The 16,103-nt window shown below is 35.8% G+C and overlaps 4 protein-coding genes across 4 annotated transcripts; 3 read left to right on the top strand and 1 right to left on the bottom strand.

Moving 5' to 3' along the window:
• Window positions 1-164: 164 nt before the first annotated feature.
• On the top strand, window positions 165-1,747 carry LOC106432004 (NADH dehydrogenase [ubiquinone] 1 beta subcomplex subunit 8, mitochondrial). Its single transcript, XM_013872842.3, has 4 exons — window positions 165-476; window positions 562-648; window positions 726-821; window positions 1,494-1,747. The coding sequence occupies exons 1-4, from the start codon at window positions 339-341 to the stop codon at window positions 1,548-1,550; spliced, it is 378 nt and encodes a 125-aa protein (XP_013728296.1). The 5' UTR covers window positions 165-338; the 3' UTR covers window positions 1,551-1,747.
• Window positions 1,748-3,310: 1,563 nt separating this feature from the next.
• LOC106432005 (tonoplast dicarboxylate transporter) lies at window positions 3,311-7,948 on the top strand. Its single transcript, XM_013872843.3, has 3 exons — window positions 3,311-3,869; window positions 6,485-7,625; window positions 7,713-7,948. The coding sequence occupies exons 1-3, from the start codon at window positions 3,426-3,428 to the stop codon at window positions 7,745-7,747; spliced, it is 1,620 nt and encodes a 539-aa protein (XP_013728297.2). The 5' UTR covers window positions 3,311-3,425; the 3' UTR covers window positions 7,748-7,948.
• A 4,171-nt stretch (window positions 7,949-12,119) lies between these two features.
• Window positions 12,120-14,633, top strand: LOC106432039 (putative MO25-like protein At5g47540). The gene is made up of 11 exons (XM_013872881.3): window positions 12,120-12,515; window positions 12,678-12,839; window positions 12,934-13,052; window positions 13,134-13,208; window positions 13,300-13,393; window positions 13,505-13,564; window positions 13,651-13,719; window positions 13,822-13,920; window positions 14,010-14,054; window positions 14,167-14,269; window positions 14,352-14,633. The coding sequence occupies exons 2-11, from the start codon at window positions 12,678-12,680 to the stop codon at window positions 14,426-14,428; spliced, it is 903 nt and encodes a 300-aa protein (XP_013728335.1). The 5' UTR covers window positions 12,120-12,515; the 3' UTR covers window positions 14,429-14,633.
• LOC106432038 (cytochrome b561 and DOMON domain-containing protein At5g47530) lies at window positions 14,600-15,942 on the bottom strand. The gene is made up of 2 exons (XM_013872880.3): window positions 15,151-15,942; window positions 14,600-15,070 (listed from the first exon to the last, which is right to left on the bottom strand). Exons 1-2 carry the CDS (start codon window positions 15,858-15,860, stop codon window positions 15,052-15,054), a joined length of 729 nt encoding a protein of 242 aa, XP_013728334.1. The 5' UTR covers window positions 15,861-15,942; the 3' UTR covers window positions 14,600-15,051.
• Between the last annotated feature and the right edge of the window lie 161 nt (window positions 15,943-16,103).

The following is a 16,103-nucleotide window of genomic DNA, read 5'->3' as shown; positions in this document are numbered from 1 at the left end:
GTATCACTTTATTAGTATAGATAAGTATCAATATATTTTCAAATTAATATTATAAAATAATAAATAATATATATAAGAAAGTATAAATGATTTTAAATAGTTTAATTAATTCCATAAAAAACTTATCCGATTAATATACAAAAATATTATTAGCTTTTTAGAGTTTAAACTTTAAACCATTTCATAGTATAGAAAGAAGCTCTGGTTAAACCAGGGTTGACTTGTTACGACGCCGTTTACAGACGTTGGTCAGGGCCATATGCCGTCCATCTAAAATCGATTGATCTCCTGAGAAGAGAAGAGAAACAAAAAGAAGGCTATCGAAAAAGGAAAGGAAAATGGCAGGAAGACTGAGCGGTGTGGCCTCACGAATCATGGGGGGAAACGGCGTCGTTGCCCGATCTGGCGCCTCTTCTCTGCGCCAACGCGCCGGCATGGGTCTCCCCGTCGGCAAACACATCGTCCCCGACAAGCCGGTGAGTCAAATATCTGTAACAAACTAGTTCATATATATTCTTTGATCAGTTTTTGAGGCTCTTTCTTCGATTGATTGCGTCTCAGCTTTCGGTTAACGACGAGCTGATGTGGGACAACGGGACTGCGTTCCCAGAGCCTTGCATTGATCGAATCGCTGATACTGTTGGGAAGGTTGGTTTAGGGTTCGGTTCTCTCACGATTTTACAATCGATTGTGTTTTGTGATTGATTTTGGATTGAATGGGACAGTATGAAGCATTGGGATGGTTGTGTGGCGGTCTAGGGTTCTTTGCGACTCTAGGTCTCCTCGCTGTTGTCAACGATAAAGCTTCAAAGGTTCCCTTTGTAAGTGACTTATATTTCAACCATTGTATCCTTTATTATTTGATTGATGAGCATGTGTGTACACAGAGTTATTAGGAACACTTGAAAGAAAGACATACAATGTTCTTGGGAACTCTCTGTTACATGCTTAAGCAGTTAAGCCACTAGCTAGATGTGTGTCAAGATCTAAAATTTATGAGTTGGCCAAGAATAATCATAGACGTTTTATCAAAGTCTGGCTTGATTATGATGAATCTTGTGTTTTTGAAGGATTTTGAGTTGTGGATGTTGAACAGCAGGCTTTGGGCTTGGAAGATAATGCTCCTTGTCTTCTTGTTTCTATTCATGAGATTAATTGCTGCTCTTTTTCACTGACATGTCATCTCTCTATTCGTGTCTTTTTTTTCTTTCCCATTGTGGTGTCTGAGTGTGATTTTGGAGTTATAGAAGTTGAACACTCTAGACGTTGTGTCAATAGCTATACTATGATGAGTCTTGTTTTGAAGGACTTTGAGTTATACAAGTTGAACAGCAGGCTAGGACTCAGAAGATGATGATCTTTGTCTTCTTGTCTATATTCATTAGAGCAAGTGTTGTTCACTGACATGTCATCTCTCTGCTCGTGTATTTATTTGTTTTACCACTTGTTGTGGTACTTGTTCATGATCATCTCCTGTTCTGCTGTTGCTGCAGACACCACGAGTGTATCCGTATGACAACCTGAGAGTGGAGCTTGGAGGAGAGCCATAGAGACACGATCAAGTGATCTGCTCATCAAAACTCTAAGCGTGTTTTCTTCACTGCTTTCTTCTTCAAAATCTTTTCATTTCCTGCTCACAACTTGGTGACAAAAGAATAAATAGACCCTTTTCATTGTCTGTTGTCTCTGTAATTAACAGTGACCTTTTGGGTGTATTCATAAGAGAAGACATGTACTTTTCAGTCAATCTAAACTTGTGTTTGGTTGTGTATACACAAGTGAACACAAAGCAGTAGCAACATGTGTTCATTAAGGGTTTAGCCTCGTGCGTCTCCAAACAAAGGCAAGGACCATGAGTTTATTAGTCTTCAAGAAACATAATAGTCTAGTTTGAATTTTGTTCGAGTGTGGGATAATGAGCTGGATTTGACTTGAACCAATTCAAGTCTATAACAAGAAGGGGTAAAAAAGTTTAGAGACCAGGTAGTCTACACCTCAGCTGACTGAACTGAAACTAGATTGATGATAATTATTCAGATCTACAATCTAAGCGGTGGAATCAAAGACAGACACATGAGTCATGAGATATGATATCTTTCCAGTGAATAATTGTTCCATTATTTTAATCAATGATTTGATCTGCCTACGGGTCATCTTTCTTCTGGCTCTCTCTCTTCTCCCTGATTGTTTGGACCTCGTCAAAACTCTTGATAACTGTTTGGTTTTCCTTCCTTTTGTTTTCTCTTCGTTGGTTTTCATTTTTTAAACATCTTAATCACTAAAAAACACTTACATAGCCCAAGGATAATACTATATTATGTTCGTGTCACATCTACAATTGAAATAACTTCCAGATTGTGGTTATTCATAGTTAAATAGACTGAATGTTATCTGGAGTGAAGAGGCTACAGAAAAGTTTATCTATATCTCTTGAAATTAAATATTTTAAAGATTTCCCTGTAGTTATAATAATTAGGAAAACATTTTTATGATTACTTGTCATCTTAATCTCTAATATCCTAACGCGTCATCAGATTCCGGAGTTTACAAGCCATCACAGCTTCGCCACTTGTAACTTGTAAATTTGCTAGACCCCATCTTTTCATGTGTGATGGGTCCATTAGTACTATAAAATTGAATAATCATAAACACTAACTTGGTTAGGATAACTGAAGAGTCATCAATCATATATTCATATTAACTGTAGAATACCTTTATTTATAGTTACCCGTTATTCAATAATGCAATTAATATTCCAAGAAAGAAACACCATTTCTTTTCATTTGTGGGACCCCTCATGAAATTATTGAAATCCAGCAAATATTGGTGATACATCATACACGTTGGACAACATTTCTTTCAGGTACAATACAGATTAAAATGAAAATAACGTTTTACATGAAAAATATTATCTCTAAGAACATCTCTAAGCATATTCTATTTTTCATTCTAAAATAGAGTTTAGAGTAAAAATGTTCCAATGATACTCTATTTCCACTCTATAATAGAATAATAAATAGGTTTACTCCAAATATAGCGTAACTTATTTATTTTTTGTTCATCACTCTATTTTTCGTTCTAAAATAGAGTATCATTGAAGTGAACCTGAACTCTATTATAGATTCTATTTTGAAGTGGAAAATAAAGTAAACCGTTGGAGATGGTCTAACTATTTGTCCCTCACGCTCATAAACCGAATACCATGTCATATGATCACACAAATTAATTTTATGATAAAAGTTATAAACATACATTCATTTTTGTGACCAACACATTATAATAACATTTTGTCAAAAAAATAAAACACATTATAGTAACATTATAATAATAAACTAAATTGATTTATAAAAAGGCTCATTTCCCTTCTTAGCTCTTACATTTCTCTGTTTCTTCTATCTGCTTCCAGTTGAAACCGAACTAACAGAATGGAGTGTGGTCATGTCTCCCTCGAAGAATCCGACATACTGAAATCTCCGCTCTTGCCGGTCGTCCATAATGAGGAACCACACGAACAACAAACGGTGGCGCAACATCTCCAGACAATATTCACACCTAAGAATTGTTACATCGCTCTTGGTCCTCTTCTTTGCAGCGTCGTGTGTCTATGCGTACGGCTCGGAGATGATACGACGACGGCGAGGAACATGCTTGGCGTTCTTGTGTGGATTTTCGCGTGGTGGTTGACTGAGGCCGTTCCGATGCCGATCACTTCCATGTCGCCGCTTTTCCTATTTCCTCTGTTTGGAATCACGTCGGCGGATGACGTGGCAAGTTCTTACATGGATGACGTCATCTCCCTCGTCCTTGGCAGCTTTATCCTCGCTCTCGCCGTCGAGCACTACAATATTCATCGTCGACTCGCCCTTAACGTGAGTCGTTTAATCTCTTCATTTTCTTTAACCTTTTCTCATTTTTTTTTCCATACAACTATTTTCTTACTAAATGGTGGTTTCACCTTCTTGTGTAGACTTGCTACTTGCTAGAGACTCTGATTCTAGAAAATATTTAAGTAATCAGATGATTTTGGGGGATGATTTTGTGTGGGTGCACAGAGGGATTAATTCAACTATGATCATTCAAACATTAATTATGTGGACAGCTTCAATTGGATCCCAACTTATTAAATCTAAACTATTAAAATTGAAGTACAAATAAATCTTAATCCTTAGTTTTCCACAAATATTACATACCTATGCCACCACTTTATAAATATCAACTTCCATAAAAATTGTTAAGAAATTGCCTAATATTTAACTACCTAATAAATTTAGAAGATATGCAATCATTCATTTATTTAAAAAATCAAAAAGTTAATTTTGCAATCTATAAAAAAAACTATAAAATAGTCAGATTAATTTATTGGTTTATTAAAAATTAAATTGATCAACATGATTTAAATTTATCAGAATAATAAAACTAACTCAGTTATATTTAATTAATTATCATCTTCTAATTTAATTAGTACAATAATGTATGTATTTAATTTTTAAACGTTTACAAAAATTAAAAATAAATACCCGTGCAGAGGCACGGGTCAAGATCTAGTTATAACTTTATAATAACAAAAAACCATGAATTTATACTTTTGATGATTAATTTATATTTTTAGAATTCAACTCTCTCATATTCTCTTTGTTTTATAAGTGGTGTTTAAAGAAATGTCTTTTTCTCTCTTTAAAACTGAAAGTAAATTTGGTTAATGTAAACATGAAAAATGATATTATGAATGTGGTATTTTTGAAAAAAAATTCATATATACAAAAGTTTGACGTATTAAGTGGCAGACAAACTTACTCTCCCTGACGCGTTTACCAAGACCCTCGTTTTTCGACGTCGGTGGAGCGGGAGCTCGCCGGCGTCGCATCCGTTCCATCTTCTTCATGGTTTCTCTTGCTCCAAGTCAAAGCTCTTGTTCTGCTTCTTGTTTCGCCTTTACTCAATCATTTGTTCTGGATCTGGGGATATCAAAACTGGAGAAGACCTTCATGGTCTCTGCTTGGCTTTTGAAGACCACCGGACCTGCATTCTCCACCGGGGACTCCCGAAAACTCGGTAAAAAGACCACCTCTCCCCACCTCGACCCACACAAGGGATGGCTCTCTCTCTGCAACAGATCTGCAACTTGCTCCGTTTGCGCAAATGGCACCTCGTTTCAACTCTTTCCCTTCTCTGAGTTCAACTTTCAGCTGCGCTCCAGATCTGAGAGGACCTCCATGGGGTACTTCGGATCTGAGCTACTCTCAGATAAAGCTCAAAGCTCAGAGATAAAGAACACCTCAAGCTGCAGCAGTTCATCACCTTCACGTTACAAACGGGACTCCGTATTTCTCCGGAGTGGCTACTCAATCCATAACCTTCCGATCTTACTGGTCCCCTCTCCTCCATCTTGCGCCACCGCCCTTCATCCCAGAGGCAAGGTGTGCCCTAACTCCGCCGAAGCACGCTGCTTTTCGAGCTCAGATCCGATGAGCGTGATGCTGACATCAACCCTTCCATTTCCTTTATATGGGCCAGGCCCATACAATTTTCAAAAGGTGTCAGCCCATTCTCTATCTCTCAAAATATTAATTTGAATGAGAGGACCAAGCCCAGAATCTGTCTTTTGGTTTTGGTTATATTTAATAGTTTTTCAATGAGTCTCGATGGATTCACCGAACCTTTGATCCAAACTATTGTGAACACGATGTCATATCCTTCGATTCAGAAGCGATTCTTACTTTTGTGGTTGTCAGTGGATTCACCAATACCATCATCATCTAAGACCTTCTCCATGAGAAGTGTCATCTCTCCTGCTATAAAGTAGATGAAGTTGTCAAAATCTCTAACCGTTTTGTTATCTTGTGGAGCGGTCCGTACGGGGCCTGAAGATGCAACGGATTTCGTTTCGACGATATTCCGAGGTGTGGATTGTCTATCAACGTCACGATATAATGTGACTAAGTTTCAACTTTCCGGCTTTGCTGTGAACCTTACTATGACGCATTCGGGTTTTACTCAGAATTCGCTGTCATTTTATCATAGAGATTTCTCTACTCCTATCGTTTATGTTGTATTGTCTCTTTGTACTGTTGGTAGAACCAGGATTATTCCTTCTTCAAAGTGTAGTCCGAATGTTTAAGTATTAATGAAAGTGGTGTTCAAAAAAAAAAAAAAAAAAAAAAAGTGGCAGACAAACTTAAGCTGAAAATATAATTAGCGTCCTCTGTTTAACTTCTATATGTATATATATGTTATATATGATAGCTTAAATTATCCATGTATAATATAGTGTTTGGTAAATCAGGAGCTTACACACGTATGAGATCATTAGGTTACAATTTAGAACTATGATCACAAACAGTATGATATAATCCTAACTAATTAAGTGGAGCTTGAATAAATAAAAGCCACGACTTATCTAAGTATGATAAGTTAGTGACATAACTAATGATCGATAGTGTTTCAAAAAAAAAATAACTAATGATCGATAATCTAATTCGTGAAGATAACGTTGGTGTTCTGCGTGGAGCCGCTAAACGCGCCGCTGCTGCTTCTAGGAATCTGCGCCACAACAGCGTTCGTGAGCATGTGGATGCACAACGTGGCGGCTGTTGTCATGATGATGCCAGTCGCTACAGGAATACTTCAGCGACTCCCTTCATCATCGTCGTCAACGGAAATGGTTCCTCCGGCGGTGGGAAAGTTTTGCCGAGCAATGGTTCTCGGTGTGATATATTCAGCCGCAGTTGGTGGAATGAGCACACTGACAGGAACAGGTGTGAATCTCATACTTGTCGGAATGTGGAAAAGCTATTTCCCTGAGGCTGATCCAATCAGTTTCAGCCAATGGTTCTTCTTTGGTTTCCCATTGGCCTTGTGCATATTCGTTACCCTCTGGGGTATTCTATGTGTGATGTATTGTCCTAATGGATCAGGGAAAGCTCTATCTCCTTATCTTCATAAATCTCATCTCAAGAGAGAGCTTGAGATGTTAGGACCAATGAGTTTCGCTGAGAAGATGGTCTTGTCCGTGTTTGGTGGGTTGGTTGTGTTGTGGATGACAAGAAACATAACCGAAGATATCCCCGGCTGGGGTTGCGTCTTCGACGGCCGGGCCGGGGATGGAACGGTCAGTGTGATGATGGCTACATTGCTGTTTATAATCCCAAACAATATTAAAAAGGGAGAGAAGCTAATGGATTGGGACAAATGCAAGAAACTCCCGTGGAACATTGTCTTGTTATTAGGAGCTGGGTTCGCTATAGCCGATGGAGTACGAACAAGCGGCTTAGCTGAAGTCTTGTCCAAAGGACTCGTGTTTCTCGAAACAGCTCCTTATTGGGCCATCGCTCCAACGGTTTGTCTCATCGCTGCTACTATCACCGAGTTCACGTCAAACAACGCAACCACTACATTGTTGGTTCCTTTGCTCATCGAGATTGCAAAGACAATGAGAATCCATCCTCTGCTCCTAATGGTCCCTGGTGCCATTGGGGCTCAGTTCGCTTTCTTGCTCCCCACGGGAACACCTTCTAACATCGTTGGGTTCACGACAGGGCATATCGAGATCAAGGACATGATCAAGACAGGCTTGGCTCTCAAGATTGCTGGAACGGTCTTTCTCTCTGTTTTGATGCCCACTCTAGGTATTACTATTAACTTTCACGATTATAGTTAACCACTTTCGTTTTAATTCATTTGTGATTCAGTATGAACTATATATTACATCACAGGGGCATACATTTTTGCATCAAAAGCAGGAGTTTAGTTCGATGGGCTAAAAGCATAAGACCATTACACTATTGATTCATTACTGTAATATAATGAAGTATCATATTATGGATATGCCAGTCACAGGTGGAACGCAAAGTTTAGATGTGGTTAAACTTCACAGTAAAATTGCAGTATATGATAAAATAATAAATTATTAAAATTAAAATTTTAAATATCAAAATTTTATTGATAAAATTATTTATATATATATATATGAACAATTGTATTATATAGTTTATATATAATATTCCCTATATATTAATCAAAGAGCATTACAACATATTTTCGTAGCCACATGTCAGAACTACGATGATAAATTGGTCCATATAAGTATATATAATATCTTTTAATTAAACTAACTATCAAATTGATTAGTAGTGTACAAAAAATATTATTAATTTCTTTAAATAAAAGCTACAGAATTACCTAATATGACTATTATATATGTGACAATTAATGATTAAGAATAATACATATTTGATAACAATTTTTGTATCTTTTTTTTGTTTAATTTTATATTATTAAAAATATTAAACAATCACATTAAGCATATAATAAAAAAATTAGAATTTTGCTTATATGTTATATTTTGGTTTATTCGGTGTAACTGAACCATATACTATGATATGATGTGGGTTCTAACAAAAAGAAAATCTATATAGCTTACACATTTTTACTAAATCCAAATGATCTTCTCTAACAAAAGAAAATCTATATAGCTCACACATTTTTATCGAATTAAACACTTATATTTACTCATGAATTTTTAAGTTGGTATTTCAAAAACAAATATAAAAATTTAGCATGGTCTTTAAATTATAAAACCAATAAAATAGTTTTATATTTATGAGTGTCTCACACGGTATTAGTGTCAATCTATCCAGCTATACTATTTGTCCATATCCAGTAATGGACCATATCATGCTCATACCACATTGTTCATATTGTCCAGCGTGTATTCAACTGTTTCGGGTTTTCTCAAACTCGAGAAAGGGAAAAGAAAACGTTTGTATCAGTATGTCTTTGCTTTTCTACTTTTTGTCCGTTACACTCATTTATTTTCATTATTTACCATTGTGCTATATAGTTGTGTATTGATTAATATGATCAGATTAATTAATATTTATAAAATGGTGGAACTTGTCAAAATCCTTAAAATGTGCCTATTTAATACATTTTCATAAATGTTAATAAACATTCCAAGATCTTACTTCACTTGTGCCATGTATCAAGGCAAAAAATTTCCAAGTTCTCCACGTCATGTGGCAAGCTTCTACTATATAAGAACACTAGAGACCTCTGCCATTATTCGAGAAAAAAAACAAACAGTTTCCACAGCAAGAATGAATAGCAGAGCAATCTTTCTTCTTCTCCTCTCTTTCCACGCATCTGCGATGTTGCCTGCTGGTAGATGGAGTCCCATCAGCAACGTCAATGATCCTCACGTCGTAGAAGTAGGCAAATTTGCTGTTTCCGAGTACGACATGGAAAGTAAGTCGGAACTTAAATTCGTTGCGGTTGTTAGCGGTGAGTCTAAGGTAGTCGCTGGCACTAATTACCGGCTTATTGTGGCGGTTAATGACGGTGTAGCCGGCCCAGGTGCGAGCAAGAACTATGAGGCGATTGTATGGGAGAAACAATGGTTAAAATCAATGAATCTCACATCCTTCAAGCCCGTCGTTTGATGGTCATGTCCTCTTTGTTTTCCATGTAATCGATCTCATGAAACAGCAAACAAAAAAGATTGAATAAACAAAAAAGAAGTGAATGTCAGTTTTATGTGTTGTCCGGTTTTAATGTTTCATGTTGTTGGGGGTGAAGAAAGAGTCTGAATGTCTGATGCACATGAAGAAATGATAGTATAACTGATTGAACAAGTGGTGATACATCCGCTAACTATGCCGACTAATCTCCTAGATTAGGGGGTCACGACCCACGAGACTGTTAACAGATGTATTACTAAATTTAGTTATTTAATTAATGCATTAATAAAAACCTTTTTTGGTAAAAAAATACAAGGAGATAACAAACATGTGAGGGGAAATGTAAAGCGAACATGTCATTTGTCTTTGGTCCACCATATAGCTCATTAAACGTGACCAGTATATTTATTCAACTAACAATTTCACATTGTTTCTTTTTCTTTTTTTGATAAATTTTCACATTTTTTCTTGAACATAACAGTTTCACATTTTTCATTACATCATTTTTATGAATCGAAAGTTGATTCGTAATGAACGATTCAATTTTTAGGTAACCCATTCTCTTTGTTTTTATTTGGGACTATAATGGAATAAACTTTCAACTATTGATACATCTATATTTAAACCCTGGAGTATTTTTATAATGAAATAAATTCTTAAGTAAAATCTGTTTGAAAAATCTATCAACCGTCTTAATCAGATGTTTAAACCCAAACAATTTTTTTTGCCTTTTACCATTTGAATAGAAAAAATGACAAGGCTTAGCACATAAACAATAAGTTTTTATTTAAAGCACACGTGGTCTGGTTACTAGATACTTGACTTGGCAAATTCATCATTTATCCGATAAGTAGTCCAGTTTAGGTTTTAAAAAATATTTATTATTTAAAATTTTGATAAAATCCGTAAAGAATCTTTAAACCCTGCAATTCCGCTCTTGGTTAAACCATCGGACAAACTAGTATTCCTTCGGTTCCTAAAAGATCTATATTTTAGAAAACGAATTTGTTTTAAAAAGATACATTTTTCATATTTTCAATGCATAAATTAAATGTAAATTGTAAACTTCAAAAAATATAATCGTATTTATTAAAATTCTATTGGTGAAAACTTGTGGGGAATAGTTGATTACGGAAAATAATGTATTGGTAAATAAAATTTGATATATTTTTTTAATAAGTGTGAAAATCCTATAATATGTATCTTTTAGAAACAGAGGGAGTAATAAATTTTATTTATTTTTTTCTTAAATTTTTTTAATTTATATTATTAAAATCTGTGTTGTATTCCAAACCAAAAGTAGGTTTTCATTTTTTAAGGTTTTTTGTTAACGTATTGTCGTACTCTGCTACCGTGGATTTATTTTTAATTAGATGATGTGATTTGTATAATTTTATTTTTGTTATTGACAAGACAACCTATTATAATTTTGATGTTTTACTTTTGATTTATTTTAGATTGAACTCCTAATTTGTTATAAACATTGTAATTTCAATTATTTTAAAATATTTTTATGAGAAATGAAAATTATAAAGAAAACGAATATCTTGTAGTTTTTAACAAAATTTCTTGCCGGTATATTGTTCAGTAGAAGATGCATTATTGTTTTTTTCCTTTTTAATATGTTATTATTCTATTTCATTTAAATTGTATAAAGAAGAAAAAAAATGCTAGGTTATAAACGTTTGTACAAACGGAACTTTTCTAACAGATTTTACTCAAAGATTTATTCCATTACAAAAATACTCAGAATGTTTAAAGGGCAATTATCAATAATAGCACATTTTGAAGTTTATGTCTCAAAAATAGCATTAGAAAGAGAAAGTCACAAAAATGACATTCATTAAAGGGTAAAATATTCCCAATGCCCTTGGTTTAAAATTAAATAAACAAACAAAAATAAATAAAAATAAATAAAATAAAAATAAAAAAATGAATTTTTTTTCTTTTTTATAGTTTCAGATTATATGTTTTCTTTTTTTCTTTTTTATAAATTTTTTTTTGGAACTTTTTTTTTATAAAATTTCTTTTTATAATTTAAAAATACTTTTTGAAACTGTTTTTAAAATTTTTTATTTTTTATTTTAGTATTTATTTTTTATAAAATTTTAAACCCTAATTCCAAAACTCCACCCCTTAACTCTAAACCATAAAGTTTGGATTAATTAACCCAAGGGGTATAAATGTATATTTACCTCTTTAATGAAATCTATTTTTGTGACTTTGAGCCTTGAGTGCTACTTTAGGAACAAAAACTTGGTTTGGTGATATCCTAGTTTTTTTTTCATGTTTAAATATGGATGAACAAATAGTTGAAGGTGTACTCCATTAAATTTCCTTATTTATTTTTAGAACAGAGACTTGAACTCTGGTTGAATAGGTAAATAAATAAATAAAAATATTGATTTTTGATAATGATTTCAGGTAACCCCGTCTCAGTTCCAAAGCAATTAATTTTGATCTCACCAAATAAGACTAATTAAAACATTGGTGCAAATGCAGTGTCCGCACACCCTTAAAGCCGGCACTGTTTAAGAGAATGGGTAAAATGTCATCATTTGGACATTTTCTTCAATAGTAAATTCACAATCAGTATTTTCAAATGAGATAAATAGCTTTTATCTCTTTCCTGCAACGTAGCAAATAACGCTAAATAAAAACAGAGGAAGTGAGGGAAGAGAGAAACATGGTGAGACCGGAGGAGATATAGGTGAACGCGCAAATCAAGATATAAAAAGAGAGACCTTCATTTTTAAAAAAAATTCTGTGTGAATTTTGACTAAAATATTTTTTAAAAAAAGGGAAGGGGGGAAGGAGGAGAGGGTAAGGATAGGGTCGTGCGTGTCAACGAGAGGAGGTGCTGGACGAGATGCCTCCTCCGCGGCGAGGAGGCTCCCGTCTCAGCACCTAACCTCTTCTAGCTACGCCGGAGATCCTCCGGGGCTTTTCAAGTCAAAGCCACGTACTCCCGTTGACCTCGTTCGACAGACGCGCGATCTCCTTCTCTACGCCGATCGCTCCAACTCCTCCTCTTTGCCTGATTCCAAACGCCATGAAAAGGTCTCTTTCGCATCGCATTCATCTTGTTTCTTGGCTCCCAAAATTTAATATGTATAAAACAATTTAGCTTCCAAAATGATTAAAACATAATACTATATAAAAGCTTATTATAAGGTCGATGATGATGATAGTTTTACAGAAAGGTGATAATTTGATTTGTAGATGGCGGAGCTAAGCAGGAACATCCGTGATATAAAGTTCATTCTCTATGGAAACAGCGAGGCCGAGCCTGTTGCTGAAGCTTGTGCACAGCTGACTCAAGAGTTCTTTAGACAGGATACTCTACGCCTCTTCATTACCTCTCTCCCTATTCTCAACTTGGAGGTAACTAACCATTCGTTTTTTTTTTTCCCATATCAACTTTGAGATTTTTATTAAGAAAAAAATCTTGTTTTTTGTTTTTTTTTGTTTGTATTAGACTAGGAAAGATGCTACGCAAGTTGTTGCAAATCTACAGAGGCAGCAAGTCAATTATAAGTTGATTGCTTCTGATTATCTTGAAGCCAACCTTGATCTCATGGATGTTTTAATACTAGGGTGAGTGTTACTGTAACCGGTTTAGTAGTTTCCAAATTAAGATAATTTTTTTTTAATATAGTATTCCATGTTTTGTGGCAGGTTTGAGAACTTAGACATGGCTTTACATTATGGTGCTATGTTTAGGGAGTGCATCCGCCATCAGATTGTTGCCAAGTGAGTCAAAATCATTCCTTTCTCCTCTCCAGTTTCCACAACTTGTGATGTGATTTATCTCTTCAGAGATGTTAATTTCCTTTGGATTCAGATATGTTTTGGAGTCTGAGCACGTGAAGAAGTTCTTTGATTACATACAGCTTGCTAACTTTGACATTGCTGCCGATGCAGCTGCTACTTTTAAGGTTCTTAAAAATATATTAACATTTTCGCTTTTATCTTTTCCTTGTGGCACTATCAAGTGTCCAACATGCAATGATAATAATAACTCCCACTGTAATATGTTTTTTTTACAGGAGCTGCTAACTAGGCATAAGTCTACCGTTGCCGACTTTCTCACCAATAATGAAGAATGGGTAAAGCTTTTTCTAACAACGTTTTGATTCATGCTCTGGAGATGAATTCTGAGTATAGTTTTCTCAAACGTTTTTGGGTTTGGCAGTTCTTTGCGGACTACAACTCAAAGCTTCTTGAATCAGTTAATTATGTAACCAGACGGCAAGCTATTAAGGTATATGGTAAACTATACGAGTCTCTAAAACATTGAACCAATATTAGTAGTGGGTGATCATTCTGATGTACTGTTTTTTTTTTTTTTGTAAACGTTAAACAGTTATTGGGTGATATATTACTGGATCGATCAAATTCAGCTGTGATGACGAAATATGTGAGCTCAATGGATTACTTAATGATTCTCATGAATCTTCTGATAGTATGACACTTTACCCTAATGCCCTCTTCAAATCTTTTGACCTTGATGATAATAGTTTGGGAAATAAACTCATTCCCTTTGAATTACAGGAGTCTAGCAAGAGCATCCAGATAGAAGCATTCCACGTTTTCAAGGTATGATTCTTGTATCTTAAAGAAGTTAAACGTAATGATCGTCAGCAATGATGATTGTTTAAATGTCGGTCCAACTTGATTGTACTCTGAGATTATCATCATTATTGGGCAGCTGTTTGTGGCGAACCAAAACAAGCCTGCAGAGATAGTCAACATTATGGTGACTAACAGAAGCAAGCTTCTTAGATTGTTGGCTGATTTGAGACCAGACAAAGGTATTAAAACAAGTCCTTTGTTTGTTTTGATCCTTTTCCTCCTTACTAACACTTTGTTTGGGCCATCTTGTTTTGTTTGCAGAGGACGAGAGGTTTGAAGCAGACAAAAGTCAGGTCTTGAGAGAAATATCATCCCTTGAGCCGCTAGTTCTTGCATGAACCAACCAACAGATATCGTTCTTCCTTCCCTTTTTAAACATTCCAAAGACATTTTTGGAGGTTCGAAGTTTGTTCTTTTAGGTAAACCAATCTCTTTCACTTTCTCTTACACACACACACATACAGACAAGATATTTATTTGATTTATGTAATCACTTGTACACTTTTCACTGTTGATAAAATAAAATGGCTTTGTTTATAAGTTCACATGTACACATCATGAAGGTGTAAATGAGCATCAAGAGACTCACCTTCCAACAACTTTCAAACATCAAATGTATTTAATTTAATCTACGTATACATGTAGAAAATAATCAACAAAACCGATAAACAACCAAAATTTCACTCTCTAACCTCTACTACCAACCATTTCTATGCCCTATTGAGACCGACCATTGTTTCCAAGCTGAGACGTCTTACCAAGTAAAGGCTTCGAGCATGGCAGCAACTAACTAAGCCCAGCGTTCTGACGATAGCGGTGTAAGCGTTTCTCCACTGCTTCTCAGGGCTCAAGATGTCTAACCCTTTGAAAACGTTCACCACTGCAAGAATGATCACAGTATAGCCGATGATGTGGTGGTAGATGTTCCAGTAAACTCTGTACTTGTGCTCTGGTTTAGGTCTTAGAAACAAAGCAAACACCTAACGTGTACAACAAGCAACTCTGTTATGCAAACATTATGATGAGAAGTTAAGCACTCACTGTTAAGTTTAAAACCTACTTGAACTGTTGCAAGGCAGAAGATAGCGATACCGATAGCACGGTGAGCGCTAAACTGAATCCCGGCTGATTCCCCGCCCAGCTTGAGACCTGTAGCCCAAGCTTGGAGTCTCCTGCTCCTGCTCCTCCACCTCCTGATGCAGCGGAGTGGAGATTCAGAGTGGAAACAGAGCGGATATTGTTGCCAGAAGTTGGATGAGGCAGAAGATTGGTCCCGGAGAGAGACCCATCTTGCCACACAGTGTTAATGTTTCCACCATTAGCAAGAGGAAGAGTCAGAGTTGCGAAGATTGTCATCTCGTTGTTTTGATAAGTAGCAGATAACTCAGAGACGTTGAAACTCAGGTCACCTTCTTGGAGACTCGTCTGGTAGCTGCTGACGGGTGAAGTGTAAGCCCTAACACTGCCATCTGGTTGTGGTGAAGCTACAATGGCTTGAGCTCCGACCATGCCTGTGGAAGTGGGGTTCACTGCCCATGCCACCCATTTCTTGGAGGTGAGATTTGTGTGGCGATAAGCTACTTGGAGATTGCCGGAAGAAGAGTTGTAAGTGTAGTGAATGAAGGAATCAAGAACATGGAGGTCGTTACATGACTCAAAGAGAGTGTTGCTGGAGAATTTGTAGTTGGAACATGTCTGAGCCAAGGCGAATTTAGTGATGATAAAGATGAAAACAGAGAGACAGAGGAGGAGATTTGAAGATTTGGCCATGGATATTAGGAAAGACAAAACAGAACTCTTGAGTTAAGAATGAGTATGAATTAAGGAGAAGAGAGAAGCAGGAGGTTAAGTATGAAAAGAAAGTGGGGACAAGTAGGGTTAGGTTTGTTAGTTAACCTGTCTACTTAAAAATCTCTAATTTTCTTCACGGTCACACAATCACACTTGTCCTATTTCTTTTTTCATTTTTTGAGAAAGAACTTGTCCTGTTTCTTTCCTTTCTTAATAAGTTTA

Source organism: Brassica napus, chromosome A9, assembly GCF_020379485.1.
Source record: "Brassica napus cultivar Da-Ae chromosome A9, Da-Ae, whole genome shotgun sequence".
Taxonomy (NCBI): domain Eukaryota; kingdom Viridiplantae; phylum Streptophyta; class Magnoliopsida; order Brassicales; family Brassicaceae; genus Brassica; species Brassica napus.
This window is presented reverse-complemented; position numbering and strand designations above follow the sequence as displayed.